This window comes from Hyla sarda, unplaced genomic scaffold (assembly GCF_029499605.1).
Source record: "Hyla sarda isolate aHylSar1 unplaced genomic scaffold, aHylSar1.hap1 scaffold_149, whole genome shotgun sequence".
NCBI lineage: Eukaryota > Metazoa > Chordata > Amphibia > Anura > Hylidae > Hyla > Hyla sarda.
In genome coordinates this window covers 248,834-269,822 of record NW_026608123.1, presented here as the reverse complement: position 1 = coordinate 269,822, position 20,989 = coordinate 248,834, and the positions used below count along the sequence as shown (strand labels likewise).

The window sequence follows — 20,989 nt, the reverse complement described above, 5'->3', positions numbered from 1 at the left end:
AGATATAAATAACAGTGCCCCTGAGGAAGCCATCTATAGTATGGTGAAACATGTTGGGGTGGGAGCTGAGCTCTTCAGATATTAAGTTCAGAACCAGGCCGGTCTTGTACAACTTTCTAGAAGTAGTTGTGGTGGAGAGTAAGTCCTAGATCCATTGACCTGTTAAAAAGTTCAACTACAATAACTAAAGATATAAATAACAGCGCCCCTGAGGAAGCCACCTATAGAATGGTGAAAACATGTAGGGGGGGAGCAAAGCTCTTCAGATATTCAGCTCAGAACCAGGCTGGTCTTGTACAGCTTTCAACTATTGGTTCCAGATCCATTAATCTGTTAAAAAGTGCAACTAAAATAACAAAAGATATAAATACCAGCTTCCCTGAGGAAGCCCCCTGTAGCATGGTGAAATATGTTTGGGGGGGGGGTTATATATTCAGCTCAGTGCCAGGCTGGTCTTGGAAAGCTTTCAACAACTGATAGTGGTGGAAAGTAACTTCTGGATCCTTCAACTTGTTTAAAAGTGCAACTAGAATAAATAAAGATATAAATAAGAGAGCCACTGAGGAAGCCACCTGAAGCATAGTGAAAAATGTTGGGGGGGAGGGGCATAACAGATATTCAGCCGATTGCCAGGCCGGTCTTGTACAGCTTTCTGGAAGTAGTAGTGGTGGAGAGTACGTTTTAGATCCATTGATCAGATAAAATGTTCAACTACAATAACAAAAGACATAGATAACAGCGCCCCTGAGGAAGCCACCTATAGGATGGTGAAACATGTTGGGGTGGGAGCTGAGCTTTTCAGATATTCAGCTCAGAACAAGGCTGGTCTTGTACAGCTTTCAACTATTGGTTCAAGATCCATTGATCTGTTAAAAAGTGCAACTATAAAAACGAAAGATATAAATACCAGCTCCCCTGAGGAAGCCACTTATAGAATGGTGAAACATGTTGGCGTTGAAGTTGAGCTTTTGAGACATTCAGCTAAGAACAAGGCCGGTCTTATACAGCTGTCAACAAATGGTTCTATATCCAACAATCTGTTAAAAAGTGCGACTATAGATATAAACAACAGCACATCTGAGGAAGCCACCTGTAGCATGGTGAAAAATGTTTGAGGGGGGGGTGATTCGGCTTTTCAGACATTCTGCTCAGTGCAAGGATGGTCTTAGACATCTTTCAACAAGTGGTAGTGGTGGAAAGTTAGTTCTAGACCCATCGACCTGATAAAAAGTGCAACTAGAATAACTAAAGATATTATAGCTCCCCTGAGGAAGCCACCGGTACGATGGTGAAACGTGTTGGGGGTTTGAATAATGTTTTAAAATCAGTGCTCTGTGTGTATACTGCAGGTGCACAAAGTCTCTAATTACTAATTTAGTTCTAAACTCTTGCATCTTCAGGACCCCAATTGTTATACCCCCTAGTTATACACTAGGGTCATAGAACACATAGAAGTGCTAGATACCAAAAAGCCACCAACTTGTTATTCCCTACATAAAAATGGTTATGTTTTTGAAACCGAGTGGCCCCTCAACCTCTGAGCCCCATAGAAACTTTTATGGAAGCTAAGGCGATAGGGCATGGGCATGAAGCAACATGGGAGACCCGAGTGTGCATTTCTCATGATCAGGAGATGACTGTACATCAATCATCTCATTAGGACAGTGTTTCCCAACCAGGGTGCATGCGGCTGTTGCAAAATTACAACTCCCAGCATGCCCGGACAGCCAGCGGCTGTCCGGGCATACTGGGAGTTGTAGTTTTGCAACAGCTGGAGGCATTGTGGTTGGAAAATACTGCATTCGGAGATCATAGCTTATCTGTTCCAGATCACGGGGAGCTTGTGCTTGTTCACAGAAGCCAATCTGAATAAGAAGAGCTGCAGTAAAAAGCAGGGAGGACACACAGGATGATCGATATGGTCAGGACCTATGGTGGATTTCTGGTTCTAGTAGACGACAATAAACACTGACTAACAAAAAGTATAAAATAACCTGGTAGTGACCCGGTATATAAGCTGATGACATCACTCACGTCAGTATAATATATAAAGGTTTATTATAAACAGAAGGAGCTGAGGATTTAACCCTGGATTCACCAGAAGATCAGATATCCCGTCACTTTTCAGGCTTGTCGTCTGGTTCCCTGATCAGGGAAAGTAACTTGTCCAGTTTGGCTACTTCCACCTCTGGACCTTTAGGAGCTTCTTGACCCTTCTTCTCCTGAAACATAAGAAAAAAAACTAAGAATCAGGATCAGTACAGGATAAGTAATGTAATGTATGTACACAGTGACCTCACCAGCAGAATAGTGGGTGCAGCTCTGGGGTATAATACAGGATATAACTCAGGATCAGTACAGGATAAGTAATGTAATGTATGTACACAGTGACCTCACCAGCAGAATAGTGAGTACAGCTCTGGAGTATAATACAGGATATAACTCAGGATCAGTACAGGATAAGTAATGTAATGTATGTACACAGTGACCTCACCAGCAGAATAGTGAGTACATCTCTGGGGTATAATACAGGATATAACTCAGGATCAGTACAGGATAAGTAATGTTATGTATGTACACAGTGATCTCACCAGCAGAATAGTGAGTACAGCTCAGGAGTATAATACAGGATATAACTCAGGATCAGTACAGGATAAGTAATGTAATGAATGTACACAGTGATCTCACCAGCAGAATAGTGAGTACAGCTCTGGGGTATAATACAGGATATAACTCAGGATCAGTACAGGATAAGTAATGTTATGTATGTACACAGTGATCTCACCAGCAGAATAGTGAGTACAGCTCAGGAGTATAATACAGGATATAACTCAGGATCAGTACAGGATAAGTAATGTAATGAATGTACACAGTGATCTCACCAGCAGAATAGTGAGTACAGCTCTGGGGTATAATACAGGATATAACTCAGGATCAGTACAGGATAAGTAATGTAATGAATGTACACAGTGATCTCACCAGCAGAATAGTGAGTACAGCTCTGGAGTATAATACAGGATATAACTCAGGATCAGTAATGTAATGTATGTACACAGTGACCTCACCAGCAGAATAGTGAGTACAGCTCTGGAGTATAATACAGGATATAACTCAGGATCAGTACAGGATAAGTAATGTAATGTATGTACACAGTGACCTCACCAGCAGAATAGTGAGTACAGCTCTGGGGTATAATACAGGATATAACTCAGGATCAGTACAGGATAAGTAATGTAATGTATGTACACAGTGACCTCACCAGCAGAATAGTGAGTACAGGTCTGGGGTATAATACAGGATATAACTCAGGATCAGTACAGGATAAGTAATGTAATGTATGTACACAGTGATCTCACCAGCAGAATAGTGAGTACAGCTCTGGAGTATAATACAGGATATAACTCAGGATCAGTACAGGATAAGTAATGTAATGTATGTACACAGTGACCCACCAGCAGAATAGTGAGTACAGCTCTGGGGTATAATACAGGATAAGTAATGTAATGTATGTACACAGTGACCTGACCAGCAGAATAGTGAGTACAGCTCTGGGGTATAATACAGAATATAACTCAGGATCAGTACAGGATAAGTAATGTAATGTATGTACACAGTGACCACACCAGCAGAATAGTGAGTACAGCTCTGGGGTATAATACAGGATATAACTCAGGATCAGTACAGGATAAGTAATGTAATGTATGTACACAGAGACCTCACCAGCAGAATAGTGAGTACAGCTCTGGGGTATAATACAGGATATAACTCAGGATCAGTACAGGATAAGTAATGTATGTACACAGTGACCTCACCAGCAGAATAGTGAGTACATCTCTGGGGTATAATACAGGATATAACTCAGGATCAGTACAGGATAAGTAATGTATGTATGTACACAGTGACCTCACCAGCAGAATAGTGAGTACAGCTCTGGGGTATAATACAGGATATAACTCAGGATCAGTACAGGATTGTTACGCCTAGCGCTCCGGGTCCCCGCTCCTCCCCGGAGCGCTCACGGCGTCTCTCTCCCCGCAGCGCCCCGGTCAGTCCCGCTGACCGGGAGCGCTGCACTGTCATGGCCGTCGGGGATGCGATTCGCACAGCGGGACGCGCCCGCTCGCGAATCGCATCCCAGGTCACTTACCCGTCCCGGTCCCCTGCTGTCATCTGCTGGCGCGCGCGGCTCCGCTCTCTAGGGCGCGCGCGCGCCAGCTCTCTGCGACTTAAAGGGCCAGCGCACCAATGATTGGTGCCTGGCCCAATTAGCTTAATTGGCTTCCACCTGCTCCCTGGCTATATCTGATCTCCTCCCTTGCACTCCCTTGCCGGATCTTGTTGCCTTGTGCCAGTGAAAGCGTTTAGTGTGTCCAAAGCCTGTGTTACCTGAACTTCTGCTACCCATCCTGACTACGAACCTTGCCGCCTGCCCCCGACCTTCTGCTACGTCTGACCTTGCCTCTGCCTAGTCCTTCTGTCCCACGCCTTCTCAGCAGTCAGCGAGGTAGAGCCGTTGCTAGTGGATACGACCTGGTTGCTACTGCCGCAGCAAGACCATCCCGCTTTGCGGCGGGCTCTGGTGAAAACCAGTAGCCTCTTAGAACCGGTCCACTAGCACGGTCCACGCCAATCCCTCGCTGACACAGAGGATCCACTACCTGGAAGCCGAATCGTGACAAGGATAAGTAATGTGATGTATGTACACAGTGACCTCACCAGCAGAATAGTGAGTACAGCTCTGGGGTATAATACAGGATATAACTCAGGATCAGTACAGGATAAGTAATGTGATGTATGTACACAGTGACCTCACCAGCAGAATACTGAGTACAGCTCTGGGGTATAATACAGGATATAACTCAGGATCAGTAGAGGATAAGTAATGTAAGTACACAGGGACCTCCCCAGCAGAATAGTGAGTACAGCTCTGGAGTGGGAGCCAATCAGTTGTGGGTGTGGTTCTGCTTCAGTTCAGCTGTGTGGTGGTGTCTGCTGTGCCTTCTGAGCTCCAGGGAATTACCACCTGTTCCACCTGGGACCTGCTTTCTCCTCCCCAGGGAGGGAGTGGGTTTCCAGGGATGAGTGAGGGAGGCGAGGCCCAGGCTTCTGCCTCCCGGAGTAGGCCGCAGGGAGGCAGGAGAGGCCAGCAAGCGGCCTGTACATCAGAAGATCTGGGGGTTAGGCGATCCACCCGGAGTCGCAGCAATGTCACTCCAACACCCCCCACAGAGGCAAGAGGCCGAAAGGTTTCTGGAAACGAGGATCACAATTTGGGAAAGCTGGGTGCTGCCAGCAGAAAGCCAAGGTCATCTGGAGGAAGGCAGAGTACTCACGGAGGTGAAGCCGACCTCAGTGAGGAAGGCTGGGGAATGCTGAGGACCCGGGAGTCTATTTCCACCTATACTACCCGGGTCGTAAGTCACCTCCGTGAGTATGAAGACGCCAGGAAAGCTGTGAGGAGGCTTCAGGAGGAACTTCGCCATGTCCGTTCTAGGCTGGAGGTTACCCCAAAGAAGAAGAAGCCTGAAGTCCAGGCACAGATAAAAGGTCTGATGGCTGAAATAAATGCTTTGGAGGAAAGAAAGGAGGAATTGCTGGAGATGAGTGGACCATTTAAAGAAAAGCTGAAAAATCAAGAGCGTTTCAGAGATATGGATGAAAAGAAACAGAGAAGGTTGATGGGGCTGCAACCTGAGAGCCAGGTGGATGATGAGGAGGAGATAGAGGGAGAACAACAGCCAGATCCACCTGGTGGCCTGTCGCAACAGCAGCAGGCCCCGTACAGTGGGCCCCCTGCACAGCAGCCAGCAGTATCACCTGCCGACTCAGGGGAAGACAGTGACAACAGCTACCAGGGAGGGGCGCTAATGGCCCAGATACGTATGCTGGAATCCCCAGTGTGTCCTCAGAATCTGGTGTTCGGAGATGAGCTGCCAGATGAGGCACCTGGGGGTAAGAAAAAGAAGACCAAGCCAAAGCAGCAAGAAGTGGTGAGTTACATCTACACCCCCCTCCCTGTAAACCCTGAGTCGGCCACAGGGTCAGCTCATTGTGCAAGCCCCGTTACCCAGCCCAGCCCGTGTTCTGTGGTGGACTCGGTGCAAAGGAGCGGGGAGAGTACAGGTACTAAAAGGGCGCAAAACTCCATGCCTGTTTGCAGTAGCAGGGATGGAGTAGAGAAGGCACTGGCCGCAAGGCCGGACAGTGAGGGCAGCCCAGCAGTGGGCATAGAGGCAGACTCCGGGGCTGTAGTTCGCTCCCCTGTGGGAGGGGGGGGTGACTCAGTGCCTGAGTTAGTCGCGGTGACTACAGATGTAACAGACGCTCCCAAAAGAAAAGAACAAATCTTATTTTGTATTGGCGCCGCTGATCCCATTGATCAGCGGCGCCCTGATAAGACTGGAGAAATTGCTGATGAGGCGGAGGGCACTAATAAGAACAGGGCTGGGGCCTCCTCTAGACTGGGTAAGCATGCTGCCCGGTCCCTTAAAGGGCCAGCGGAGGTTGTCCCAGCTCTAGTGCCCCGTGATGCCGAGGCAAAACGGAATGAAAATGTATCAACATCACCATCATCATTTGCCGGTTTACCTGTTGCTGGTCCAGCCAGTGTGAGTGATGGGGTAAATGGGGTTGGGGGATGTATGACTGGGGAGAGGATGGAGATTGATGTTACTGGGGAAGGTGTTTTTGGGGGAGGTGGTGACCATGTTATTGGAGTTGGTGCTAATGTTATCATTGGGGGTGGTGGGGATGTTGTCATCGGCAGTGGTGTAGGTGCAGGGTCTGGTCCGGTTGCCCCCCCAGTGGTGACAGACCATAGGAGTTATGCCAATGTCACTGCTGGGGGAAGTAGAATACTTTCCTCGTCTCCTGACTCTAGGGACGGTTTATTGCAGCGACGTCTCCTGGAGGCTCTGAAAAAGGGGGAAAGGTCGATTAATGTAGAGGGTAGAGCAGTTGATCTGTCCTTCTGGATAGAGAGACACGGTCTCTCTGCCTTCCGAGAGGAAAGAGGGGGCGATACTGTGTGGTCCCTCCCAACAGCCGGGGCAGGTAGTAACCGTAGGAATGTGGTCCGTCTTCGGTGGCAGGGTGAAGATACGTGTCCTTCAAGGACGAAAGTGGTTGAGCTCTTGCTAAAGATGGGCTTCAAGGCAGTTGAAATCTTTGCCTTGATACATCCCTACGGTGCTCCTGAATTCGATATCAGTTTTGTTCGGTCGGAGGGGCTTGAGCTTTTCTGGTCGAATTATGAATTGGTAAAGAATGAGCCCGGCTGGCGAGACTTTGCCATACAGGCATTGTCTCGCCAAAACGAAATCAAGAGAGTGACCGTTTTGACCCGTAACGAATCACTCTCTTGTGTTGACATCATCACCTGGTTAGGACGGTATGGCGAGGTAATGGGGGTCCCACAGAAGAACAGGGACGAGTTTGGCATCTGGTCAGGAGCCTGGACGTTTTTGGTAAAACTTAAACGTTCAGGAAATACAGTTACCCATATTCCATCCTCTGCCTTTCTCGGCAGGGATCGTATCCAGATTTTCTACCGGGGTCAGCCGAAGCTCTGTCACAGATGTGGTGACCCCACACACTTCAGTGCAAACTGTACGGTGCAGAAATGTGCCTTGTGTGGGGGTGTAGGCCATCTTGCCGCATCTTGTGCAGAGATTAGGTGTCACCTGTGTGGTGACTTAGGTCACCCATTCAGTCGTTGTCCTCGTTCTTTCGCTAATGCAGTCTTGTCCCCAGCGGGTGAAGATCACGAGCCGGAATCTGCTGGGGGGGGGGACTAGCAGGGGTGGAGGAACTGAGGGGTCAGTGAGGAACAGCAAGAAAAAGACACCAGCCCAACTAAGACGTCTTGATAAACGCCAAAGGGATAGGGTGATGGGGAAAGCCCGGGTTACCGGGACAACCTCTCATTCTGTCCCAGAGGCCAACCTTGCTGCTGAGACCCTGAGGGATGGCGAGCTGAATGAGGAGGTCAGGAGGATCCAGAATGAGGAAGGTGCCATCTCCTCAGATAGCGTGGAGGAGGATGATGGGGGATGGCAGAAGGAGACACGAAAGCGGGGTACAAGTAGGAAAAAAAAGGGAGATTTAAGATCTTCTCCCACCCTGGTCCAGGTGCCACAGGAAGGCAAAACTGACTCCCCTCTGGTTGGCCTTTCCAATCGATTCCGACCCCTCAGGGACATCTCCTCCTCTTCTTCGGAAGGGGAGGATGAGGGGGAGGTGGAAGAGGAGCTTCCAGGGGGCGCCGAGTCCTCTTCCCCTGGGGAGGTTATGTCCTCGGGGGAAGGGACTGGCCTGGAATCCGGAAACGAGGAAAGTAAAACGACGTCTGGTGAGATGGACACTTCTATTTCTCTAAAGAGGGTGAAGAGTTCTTCTGATGTGGAGGGTGAGAAGGGGAGTGGGAAAAAGAAAGCTGTTTAACTCAATCACCCTTGATGGCGGCACCCTCTCCATTGACGCTGGCGTCCATTAATGTCGCCAGCATTAAGTCAGATACGGCTCGATTTGCTGCCTATGATTTTTTTGCCCATATTAATGCTGATATTTTATTTTTGCAGGAGACCAGGCTAACAGACATGTCATCTATCTACAAGGCTAAAAGAGAGTGGAGGAATGGGCCCTCCTACTGGTCTCTTGGGGCCGAGCCGTATAGCGGAGTGGCGGTCCTTTTTACCGCAGCGGTAGAATGCCGACGGGTTATCGAGTTAGAAATGGGGAGGTGCCTGATCTTAGATGTCCTCATGAGGGGACAAGAACTTCGCCTTATTAACATCTACGGCCCACAGTCTAAGTGGGACCGGAAGTGTCTCTTTATGAGGATCAAGCCCTATCTTTTTACAAGTCGGCAGGTGGTCTTTGGAGGGGACTTTAATGCTGTCACGAGGCCCCAAGACAGGGGAGGTGCCAGAGACAAGCTGACTTATGATAGCGTCGCCCTTAATAGCATAGCGAGTGAGGCTCGCCTGGTGGATGTCCACATCCGGCACACCCCAGGCCACGCGGGATTCACCTATCATAGGGGTAGTTGTAGGTCTAGAATAGACAGGTTTTATTTAAAGGAGGAAGCCGTCTCTTCAGCAGTGTCTGTTGTTGAGGTGGAGTTCTCCGATCACTGTTTAATTTTGTTTTCTCTGAATGTCACAGAGACCCCCCGGATGGGCAGAGGCTATTGGAAGCTGAATTCGTCTCTCTTGGAAGAAGCGGAGATAAGACAGTCCTTTGAGGATTTTCTTCAGAGCCAGGTACCATTGCTGGGCCTTTGTAGCAGTAAGTCAGAGTGGTGGGAGATCTTCAAGGAAAGGGTTGCGAGATTCTTCCGCCAGCTCTCGGGCCTCAGAAGCCTAAACAGGTACCGCTTGTACCAGGGCCTGAGGAAGAAACTTGAGAACCTTGTCTCGACTGGAGGTAGTCGTGATGATATCTCCAGAGTGAAGTCCTTGCTGATGAAGTGCCAGTACGATAGGCACGCATCTTTGGTTTTTGAGAGGGATTACGGGAAGTACCGCTCGCCCGACCCTTACAGAAACTGCAAGATGTCAGTGAATAGTAAAGTAGTCTCAGGACTGATTGATAGTACGGGATCCTTGAAAAGGTCCAGATCAGGAATCCTGGAGGTCGTCAGATCCTTCTACTCGCACCTCTTGGGAAGGAAGGATCTAGATCGAGATAAGGTATCAGCTTTCTTGGCTGAAACCGTCCCTGAACCAGGAGTAGACCCCTCTCTTGACGTTTTGACAGAGATGATCCGGGAAGAGGAAGTCAGGATGGCTATTGATGGGCTTGCCCTCAAGAAGTCACCCGGGCCGGATGGCTTAACATCTGAGTTCTATAAGACCTTTAAGGACACTTTGGTTCCCCTCTTGACCGCGGTTTTTAATGAGTGTCAATCCTCGGGCACTCTGCCAAAGTCAATGAGGAGGTCAGCGCTGATCATCCTGTCAAAGGGTAAAGACCCGTCCCACATTGAGAATTGGCGTCCCATAGCGCTTCTCAATGCGGACAGAAAGATTCTGGCAAAAGTGCTGTTTAATCGGCTGGTGGAGTTTGCACCCCGGCTCCTTTCGGGGGCTCAGCATTGCTCTGTTCCGGGCCGCAGTACATTCAGTGCTGTGCTCAGTGTCCGAGAGGCTGTGGAGCAGGGTAGGGCTGGCCACTGGAAGGGGTACTTGCTTTCCTTGGATCAGGCAAAAGCGTTTGATCGGATTAACCATGAGTACCTCTGGTCTGTCCTTCTGAGATATGGCCTGCCAGGGGGGTTTGTTGATTGGCTTAAGACCTTGTATGTAGGGGCAGAGAGTTTCCCGCTTGTGAATGGTTGGATTGGCCGCTCTTTTGAGGTTGGGTCTGGTGTCCGTCAGGGTTGTCCTTTGAGCCCTTTGCTGTACGTGTTTGCAATCGATCCTTTCCTTAGAGGGATTGATTGTGGACCGTTGGCGGGGGTGAGAATGGACCTGGAGGTGCCGGATTCGGCTCTGAGGGCGGTAGCGTACGCTGATGATGTCACCGTGTTTGTCTCCTCACAAGAGGAGGGCAGATGGGTGATGTCAGAGGTGGACCGCTACTCGGAGGCATCCGGGTCAAAGATCAATCAGGATAAGTGTGAGAGTCTCTGGCTGGGAGGGGGAGATCCTGATTTTGATCTCCCGGACGCCCTTCCAGAGCCCCAGGAATCCGCAAAAGTCCTCGGCATCGAATTTGGTCAAGGGGATTACCCCAAACAAAACTGGGACAGCAGGCTTAAGATCGCCGCTCAGAAGGTAGATCAGTGGAAGGGTTGGTCTTTGACCCTCCGGGAAAGGGTTAACCTGATGAAAACTTTCCTGCTCCCTTTGCTGATATATCTGGGCAGTGTATGCATGTTGCCAGAACCTCTCTGGACCCGGGTCTACAGTGTTTTCTTCCAAATGTTATGGGGGAATAGACTGAACCTAGTGAAGAGGGAGGTTACTTACCGTACGAGGAGACTAGGGGGGTTGTGTATGGTCAACCCTGTGGTGTTCCTAGTGAATACCTTTCTTAAGACCAATATAGCAAACCTCTGGTCAGAGAGGGCTCCTCCGTGGGTATCCTCCTGTAGGGGATGGTTTCGGCCTTTCTTCCAGGAATGGGAGACAGGAGGGCAAGTGAAGGATCTTCGCACACCACACAGGCATCTCCCGGCTTATGCTACCCCGGTTCTGAAGGTTATTCGTCGGTGGGGTCTAGGGATGTGGGAGATTAGGACTCTGTCGAGGAAATCCCTTGACAAGAGGGTCCTGTCTTCTCATTTCCAGAGGCCATTGGCACTCAAGGACTGCCCAAGTCGGGATCTGGAGGTGGGATTAGAGCTTTTGAATTCTATCAGGATCCCCTTGAAGTTTTGGGACTTGACTTGGCGCTGCTTCCATGGGAAACTGTGTGTGAGGGACAATCTGAAGTGCAGGAGCTCTGATGACCGGGGATGTCCCCGCGAAGAGTGTGGAGGCATGCTGGAAAGCATGGAGCATTTTCTGCTTCATTGTCCCTTTAACACAGAGGTTTACAACAGGGTGGGCGCTTCCATTGGTTGGCCTCGGCTGGCCAGTCTCTCCTATGCGGAATGGGCCTATGGGGCATTCAGAAACCTTGGAGGCTGGGACCGGTGCACTTTATTCCTAGTCAGCTCAGTGGTCAGGTATTACACGTGGAACGCACGGTGTTTAGTGTCGACGCAGCGTAAAATCCTCCCTGTGGGTGAGGTGGTTAGGAACATTCTTGGTGACCTGGTGAAGGTGCGTTCTCTGGAGTACGAGAGGCTGGGTGCTGGCAGGGCCTCTCGTCTGTGGAGGGGCTCTGCCTTTAAAGTGCCTTAGCCTGTTGTCTCCCCCTGGTGGTGGGCTGATGCTGGCACATTAGTCTTTTTGTTTTGTGCTGTAGATATATGGTGATATAGGGCTTGCAGGCACTGAACTTGAGCTTTAGGGGTTTGTGTGATTGAAAAGCCTTATTGATGTTTGTTGTTTGGTTTGTATTATTTTGTATATATTTGTTTTGTTTGTACATTTATGTATATGTGTATATATGTATAAATTGTATATATATATTGTATTTTTTTCTAGGGGTTGTGTCGTGTTGGGGTTTAGTGTTAGGTTGGGTGGTGGGTAGATGGGGGGAGGGGGGATTCTGTGTGGGACTTTCTATTTAAAAAAAAAAAAAAAATCCTGGACTGGTTCATGGACGTCTGTTATCATGTACTGGGGGCATGGGATGCGGGACCAGCTCAGGGCCAAAAAAAAAAAAAAAAAAAAAATTATATATAAAAAACATTGTATATTCGGTTTTTCTTATTGTGGTGTTTGTTGGTGGTTTGACACATATTTATTATATTTATTATTTTGGGTGGGGAAGTGCAACCGGACCAGTTTTTAGTTATTATTGTTATTATTACTGTAAGTATTATTATTATTGTAGAGTGTTTAGTAGTTGTTGTTATTATAGCGGTGTGTTTGGTGAGAATGAGGCTGGACCAGAAGATACTTGGTTGGACATTTTTGGACTAATATGGACTCATTTTTGTATATATTATACAGGTGTATGTTGTTTGTATTATTGTTATGGTGATGTTTATTCTTTTTGTAATGTTTTATATTTTTTAATAAAAGATCTACAGGATATAACTCAGGATCAGTACAGGATAAGTAATGTATGTATGTACACAGTGACCTCACCAGCAGAATAGTGAGTACAGCTCTGGAGTATAATACAGGATATAACTCAGGATCAGTACAGGATAAGTAATGTAATGTATGTACACAGTGACCTCACCAGCAGAATAGTGAGTACAGCTCTGGGATATAATACAGGATATAACTCAGGATCAGTACAGGATAAGTAATGTAATGTATGTACACAGTGACCTCACCAGCAGAATAGTGAGTACAGCTCTGGAGTATAATACAGGATATAACTCAGGATCAGTACAGGATAAGTAATGTAATGTATGTACACAGTGACCTCACCAGCAGAATAGTGAGTACAGCTCTGGGGTATACTATAATATACATGTATACAGAGAGTAGAGGTCAGGGTTTCAGAGTTCTCCTTTATAGAATATATACACATAAGGACTTCTTGGGACCTGCACACTGTGTGATATTTGGGGCGTTAACATTTCTGAAGCGTTTGTTCTTTCGTCTTTTGTGTTCTGATAATGGTGTCGGTTGATGACATAGTTGTGGCTTCTGCGGACGCTTTCTTTCCTCGGGCGCGTTTCATCCGTCGTATAAAATCTTTGTTAAACTCTGAGGGTCAGTGAAAGAATAACATACCCATCTGGAAGATGCAAATGGCATTTCCAATGACAGATGAGGAGACGTAACATTTCAGATAATGACTCCGGGGCTGGAGCGCCGTGCGGAGGGATCAGGAACGTAACAGATGATTCCATGTTACTTCAGAGAACAGACGCCTGGATGATGGGGTCAGCGCTGATCTACTGGAGAGGATTGGAAAAAACGGATCTGATCGGAGTCATAGCCTGATCCAGAATCCTCTGTACATCCGAGTCACTTCATGTCACAAGAGTAGAGGTGGCGGGATACTATGTAATAATATACAGGAGGAGGATACTATGTAATAATATACAGGAGGAGGGATACTATGTAATAATATACAGGAGGAGGGATACTATGTAATAATATACAGGAGGAGGGTACAATGTAATAATATACAGGAGGAGGGATGTTATGTAATAATATACAGGAGGAGGATACTATGTAATAATATACAGGAGGAGGATACTATGTAATAATATACAGGAGGAGGATACTATGTAATAATATACAGGAGGAGGATACTATGTAATAATATACAGGTGGAGGGATACTATGTAATAATATACAGGAGGAGGGATACTATGTAATAATATACAGGAGGAGGATACTATGTAATAATATACAGGTGGAGGGATACTATGTAATAATATACAGGAGGAGGGATACTATGTAATAATATACAGGTGGAGGATACTATGTAATAATATACAGAAGGAGGGATACTATGTAATAATATACAGGAGGGGGGATACTATGTAATAATATACAGGAGGAGGATACTATGTAATAATATACAGGAGGAGGATACTATGTAATAATATACAGGAGGAGGATACTATGTAATAATATACAGGAGGAGGATACTATGTAATAATATACAGGAGGAGGGATACTATGTAATAATATACAGGAGGAGGGATACTATGTAATAATATACAGGAGGAGGGTACTATGTAATAATATACAGGAGGAGGGATACTGTCACGATGCCGGCTGGCGGGTAGTGGATCCTCTGTGCCAGAGAGGGATTGGTGTGGACCGTGCTAGTGGACCGGTTCTAAGTCACTACTGGTTTTCACCAGAGCCCGCCGCAAAGCGGGATGGTCTTGCTGCGGCGGTAGTGACCAGGTCGTATCCACTAGCAACGGCTCAACCTCTCTGGCTGCTGAAGATAGGCGCGGTACAAGGGAGTAGACAGAAGCAAGGTCGGACGTAGCAGAAGGTCGGGGCAGGCAGCAAGGATCGTAGTCAGGCGCAACGGCAGGAGGTCTGGAACACAGGCTAGGAACATACAAGGAACGCTTTCACTGGCACAATGGCAACAAGATCCGGCAGGGAAGTGCAGGGGAAGTGAGGTGATATAGGGAAGTGCACAGGTGAAGACACTAATTGGAATCACTGCGCCAATCAGCGGCGCAGTGGCCCTTTAAATCGCAAAGACCCGGCGCGCGCGCGCCCTAGGGAGCGGGGCCGCGCGCGCCGGGACAGGACCGAGGGAGAGCGAGTCAGGTACGGGAGCCGGGGTGCGCATCGCGAGCGGGCGCTACCCGCATCGCGAATCGCATCCCGGCTGGAAGCGGAATCGCAGCGCCCCGGGTCAGTGGATCTGACCGGAGCGCTGCAGCGGAGAGAGTGTAGCGAGCGCTCCGGGGAGGAGCGGGGACCCGGAGCGCTCGGCGTAACAGTACCCCCCCCCTTGGGTCTCCCCCTCTTTTTAGGGCCTGAGAACCTGAGGAGCAGACTTTTATCTAGGATGTTGTCCTCAGGTTCCCAGGATCTCTCTTCAGGATCACAACCCTCCCAGTCCACTAGAAAAAAAGTTTTCCCTCTGACCTTTTTAGAGGCTAAGATCTCTTTGACAGAGAAGATGTCCGAGGAGCCGGAAACAGGAGTGGGAGGAACAGATTTGGGAGAAAAACGGTTGAGGATGAGTGGTTTAAGAAGAGAGACGTGAAAGGCATTAGGGATACGAAGAGAAGGAGGAAGAAGAAGTTTGTAAGAGACAGGATTAATTTGACACAAAATTTTGAAAGGACCAAGATAGCGTGGTCCCAACTTGTAGCTAGGGACACGGAAGCGGACATATTTAGCGGAGAGCCATACCTTGTCTCCAGGGGAAAAAACGGGAGGAGCTCTTCTTTTCTTATCCGCGAACCTCTTCATGCGTGATGAAGCCTGTAGGAGAGAATTTTGGGTCTCTCTCCATATAATGGAAAGGTCACGAGAAATTTCATCCACAGCGGGCAGACCAGAGGGCAAGGGGGTAGGGAGGGGGGGAAGAGGGTGACGGCCGTACACCACGAAAAATGGGGATTTGGAGGAAGATTCAGAGACTCTGAAGTTATACGAGAATTCGGCCCATGGAAGGAGATCTGCCCAGTCATCCTGGCGGGAGGAAACAAAATGTCGCAAATAATCACCCAAGACTTGGTTAATTCTTTCTACTTGTCCATTGGACTGGGGATGATATGCAGAAGAAAAATTTAATTTAATCTTGAGTTGTTTACAGAGAGCCCTCCAGAATTTAGACACGAATTGGACGCCTCTATCCGAGACGATCTGCGTAGGCAATCCGTGAAGACGAAAAATGTGTACAAAAAATTGTTTAGCCAACTGAGGCGCTGAAGGAAGACCAGGAAGAGGGATGAAATGTGCCATTTTGGAGAATCGATCAACGACCACCCAAATAACAGTGTTGCCACGGGAAGGGGGTAAATCAGTAATAAAATCCATACCAATCAGAGACCAAGGCTGTTCGGGGACAGGCAGGGGATGAAGAAAACCAGCGGGCTTCTGGCGAGGAGTCTTATCCCGGGCACAGATAGTGCAGGCTCGCACAAAGTCCACAACATCCGTCTCCAGAGTCGGCCACCAATAGAAGCGGGAGATGAGTTGCACAGATTTCTTGATGCCCACATGACCTGCGAGATGGGAGGAGTGACCCCATTTGAGGATTCCGAGGCGTTGGCGTGGAGAAACAAAGGTCTTTCCTGGAGGAGTTTGCCTGATGGAGGCTGGAGAAGTGGAGATCAGGCAGTCAGGTGGAATGATGTGTTGCGGAGAGAGTTCAACTTCTGAGGCATCCGAGGAACGAGAGAGAGCATCGGCCCTAATGTTCTTATCGGCAGGACGAAAGTGAATCTCAAAATTAAATCGGGCAAAGAACAGAGACCACCGGGCCTGGCGAGGATTCAGCCGTTGGGCAGACTGGAGGTAGGAGAGGTTCTTGTGGTCGGTGTAAATAATAACTGGAAATCTTGATCCCTCCAGCAGATGCCTCCATTCCTCAAGTGCTAATTTAATGGCTAGAAGCTCTCGATCCCCGATGGAGTAGTTCCTCTCTGCCGGAGAGAAGGTCCTAGAAAAAAAAACCACAAGTGACAGCATGCCCGGAAGAATTTTTTTGTAAAAGAACAGCTCCAGCTCCCACTGAGGAGGCATCAACCTCCAATAGGAAGGGTTTGGAAGGGTCAGGTCTGGAGAGCACGGGAGCCGAAGAAAAGGCAGACTTGAGTCGTTTAAAGGCGTCTTCCGCTTGAGGAGGCCACGACTTGGGATCGGCATTTTTTTTGGTTAAAGCCACGATAGGAGCCACAACGGTAGAAAAATGTGGAATAAATTGCCTGTAATAATTGGCGAACCCCAAAAAGCGTTGGATAGCACGGAGTCCGGAGGGGCGTGGCCAATCTAAGACGGCAGAGAGTTTGTCTGGATCCATTTGTAGTCCCTGGCCAGAGACCAAATATCCTAGAAAAGGAAGAGATTGGCATTCAAACAGACATTTCTCAATTTTGGCATAGAGTTGATTGTCACGAAGTCTCTGAAGAACCATACGGACATGCTGGCGGTGTTCTTCTAGATTGGCAGAAAAAATTAGGATATCGTCCAGATATACAACAACACAGGAGTATAGCAGATCACGAAAAATTTCATTGACAAAGTCTTGGAAGACAGCAGGGGCGTTGCACAGGCCAAAGGGCATGACCAGATACTCAAAGTGTCCATCTCTGGTGTTAAACGCCGTTTTCCACTCATCCCCCTCTCTGATGCGGATGAGGTTATAGGCGCCTCTTAAGTCCAATTTAGTAAAGATGTGGGCACCTTGGAGGCGATCAAAGAGTTCAGAGATGAGGGGTAGGGGGTAGCGGTTCTTAACCGTGATTTTATTAAGACCGCGGTAGTCAATGCAAGGACGTAGGGAGCCATCTTTTTTGGACACAAAGAAAAATCCAGCTCCGGCAGGAGAGGAGGATTTACGGATAAAGCCCTTTTTTAAATTTTCCTGGACATACTCAGACACGGCAAGAGTCTCTGGGGCAGAGAGAGGATAAATTCTGCCCCGGGGTGGAGTAGTACCCGGGAGGAGGTCGATAGGGCAATCATAAGGCCTGTGAGGAGGTAGAGTCTCAGCTTGTTTTTTGCAGAAAACATCCGCGAAGTCCATATAGGCCTTAGGGAGACCGGTTACTGAGGGAACCACAGAGTCACGGCAAGGGTTACTGGGAACCGGTCTTAGACAGTCCTTGGAACAAGAGGGCCCCCAACTCTTGATCTCCCCAGTGGACCAATCCAGGGTTGGGGAATGAAGTTGAAGCCAGGGAAGTCCAAGGAGAATTTCCGAGGTGCAATTGGGGAGGACCAAAAGTTCAATCCTCTCGTGATGAGATCCGATGCTCATTAGAAGGGGCTCCGTGCGGAAGCGTATGGTACAGTCCAATCTTTCATTGTTTACACAATTGATGTAAAGGGGTCTGGCGAGACTGGTCACTGGGATGTTGAACCTGTTGACGAGAGAGGCCAAAATAAAATTTCCTGCAGATCCAGAGTCCAAGAAGGCCACGGTAGAGAAGGAGAAGGCAGAGGCAGACATCCGCACAGGCACAGTAAGACGTGGAGAAGCAGAGTAGACATCAAGGACTGTCTCACCTTTGTGCGGAGTCAGCGTACGTCTTTCCAGGCGGGGAGGACGGATAGGACAATCCCTCAGGAAGTGTTCGGTACTAGCACAGTACAGGCAGAGGTTCTCCATGCGGCGTCGTGTCCTCTCTTGAGGTGTCAGGCGAGACCGGTCGACCTGCATAGCCTCCACGGCGGGAGGCACAGGAACAGATTGCAGGGGACCAGAGGAGAGAGGAGCCGAGGAGAAGAAACGCCTCGTGCGAACAGAGTCCATATCTTGGCGGAGCTCCTGACGCCTTTCGGAAAAACGCATGTCAATGCGAGTGGCTAGGTGAATAAGTTCATGTAGATTAGCAGGAATTTCTCGTGCGGCCAGAACATCTTTAATGTTGCTGGATAGGCCTTTTTTAAAGGTCGCGCAGAGGGCCTCATTATTCCAGGACAATTCTGAAGCAAGAGTACGGAATTGTACGGCATACTCGCCAACGGAAGAATTACCCTGGACCAGGTTCAACAGGGCAGTCTCAGCAGAAGAGGCTCGGGCAGGTTCCTCAAAGACACTTCGGATTTCCGAGAAGAAGGAGTGTACAGAGGCAGTGACGGGGTCATTGCGGTCCCAGAGCGGTGTGGCCCATGACAGGGCTTTTCCGGACAGAAGGCTGACTACGAAAGCCACCTTAGACCTTTCAGTGGGAAACAGGTCCGACATTATCTCCAGATGCAGGGAACATTGGGAAAGAAAGCCACGGCAAAACTTAGAGTCCCCATCAAATTTATCCGGCAAGGATAGGCGTAGCCCAGGAGCGGCCACTCGCTGCGGAGGAGGTGCAGGAGCTGGCGGAGGAGATGACTGCTGAAGCTGTGGTAGTAACTGTTGTAGCATAACGGTCAGTTGAGACAGCTGTTGGCCTTGTTGCGCTATCTGTTGTGACTGCTGGGCGACCACCGTGGTGAGGTCAGCGACAACTGGCAGAGGAACTTCAGCGGGATCCATGGCCGGATCTACTGTCACGATGCCGGCTGGCGGGTAGTGGATCCTCTGTGCCAGAGAGGGATTGGCGTGGACCGTGCTAGTGGATCGGTTCTAAGTCACTACTGGTTTTCACCAGAGCCCGCCGCAAAGCGGGATGGTCTTGCTGCGGCGGTAGTGACCAGGTCGTATCCACTAGCAACGGCTCAACCTCTCTGGCTGCTGAAGATAGGCGCGGTACAAGGGAGTAGACAGAAGCAAGGTCGGACGTAGCAGAAGGTCGGGGCAGGCAGCAAGGATCGTAGTCAGGGGCAACGGCAGGAGGTCTGGAACACAGGCTAGGAACATACAAGGAAACGCTTTCACTGGCACAATGGCAACAAGATCCGGCAGGGAAGTGCAGGGGAAGTGAGGTGATATAGGGAAGTGCACAGGTGAAGACACTAATTGGAATCACTGCGCCAATCAGCGGCGCAGTGGCCCTTTAAATCGCAAAGACCCGGCGCGCGCGCGCCCTAGGGAGCGGGGCCGCGCGCGCCGGGACAGGACCGAGGGAGAGCGAGTCAGGTACGGGAGCCGGGGTGCGCATCGCGAGCGGGCGCTACCCGCATCGCGAATCGCATCCCGGCTGGAAGCAGAATCGCAGCGCCCCGGGTCAGTGGATCTGACCGGAGCGCTGCAGCGGAGAGAGTGTAGCGAGCGCTCCGGGGAGGAGCGGGGACCCGGAGCGCTCGGCGTAACAGATACTATGTAATAATATACAGGAGGAGGGATACTATGTAATAATATACAGGTGGAGGATACTATGTAATAATATACAGGAGGAGGGATACTATGTAATAATATACAGGAGGAGGGTACTATGTAATAATATACAGGAGGAGGGATACTATGTAATAATATACAGGTGGCGGGATACTATGTAATAATATACAGGAGGAGGGATACTATGTAATAATATACAGGAGGAGGGATACTATGTAATAATATACAGGAGGAGGATACTATGTAATAATATACAGGAGGAGGATACTATGTAATATACAGGGGGGGGGATACTATATAATAATATACAAGAGGAGGATACTATGTAATAATATACAGGTGGAGGATACTATGTAATAATATACAGGAGGGGGATACTATGTAATAATATACAGGAGGAGGGATACTATATAATAATATACAAGAGGAGGATACTATGTAATAATATACAGGAGGAGGATACTATGTAAAAATATACAGGAGGAGGGATACTATGTAATAATATACAGGAGGAGGGATACTATATAATAATATACAGGAGGAGGGATACTATGTAATAAAATACAGGAGGAGGGATACTATGTAATAATATACAGGTGGCGGGATACTATGTAATAATATACAGGAGGAGGGTACTATGTAATAATATACAGGAGGAGGGATACTATGTAATAATATACAGGAGGAGGGATACTATGTAATAATATACAGGAGGAGGGTACTATGTAATAATATACAGGAGGAGGATACTATGTAATAATATACAGGAGGAGGGATACTATGTAATAATATACAGGAGGAGGATACTATGTAATAATATACAGGAGGAGGATACTATGTAATAATATACAGGAGGAGGGATACTATGTAATAATATACAGGTGGCGGGATACTATATAATAATATACAGGAGGAGGGATACTATGTAATAATATACAGGAGGAGGGATACTATGTAATAATATACAGGTGGCGGGATACTATGTAATAATATACAGGTGGAGGATACTATGTAATAATATACAGGAGGAGGGATACTATAT

At 48.3% G+C, this 20,989-nt stretch overlaps 1 protein-coding gene across 2 annotated transcripts in view; it reads right to left on the bottom strand.

Moving 5' to 3' along the window:
- Nucleotides 1-2,052: 2,052 nt before the first annotated feature.
- DNAI1 (dynein axonemal intermediate chain 1) overlaps nt 2,053-20,989 on the bottom strand; it is a 201,856-nt gene continuing 182,919 nt past the window's right edge. For both annotated transcript variants that reach the window (XM_056552268.1, XM_056552269.1), the window contains exon 21: nt 2,053-2,222. In XM_056552268.1, coding sequence (XP_056408243.1) covers nt 2,118-2,222 — 105 coding nt within the window. In that variant the 3' untranslated portion in view covers nt 2,053-2,117. The remainder of the gene's footprint in view (nt 2,223-20,989) is intronic.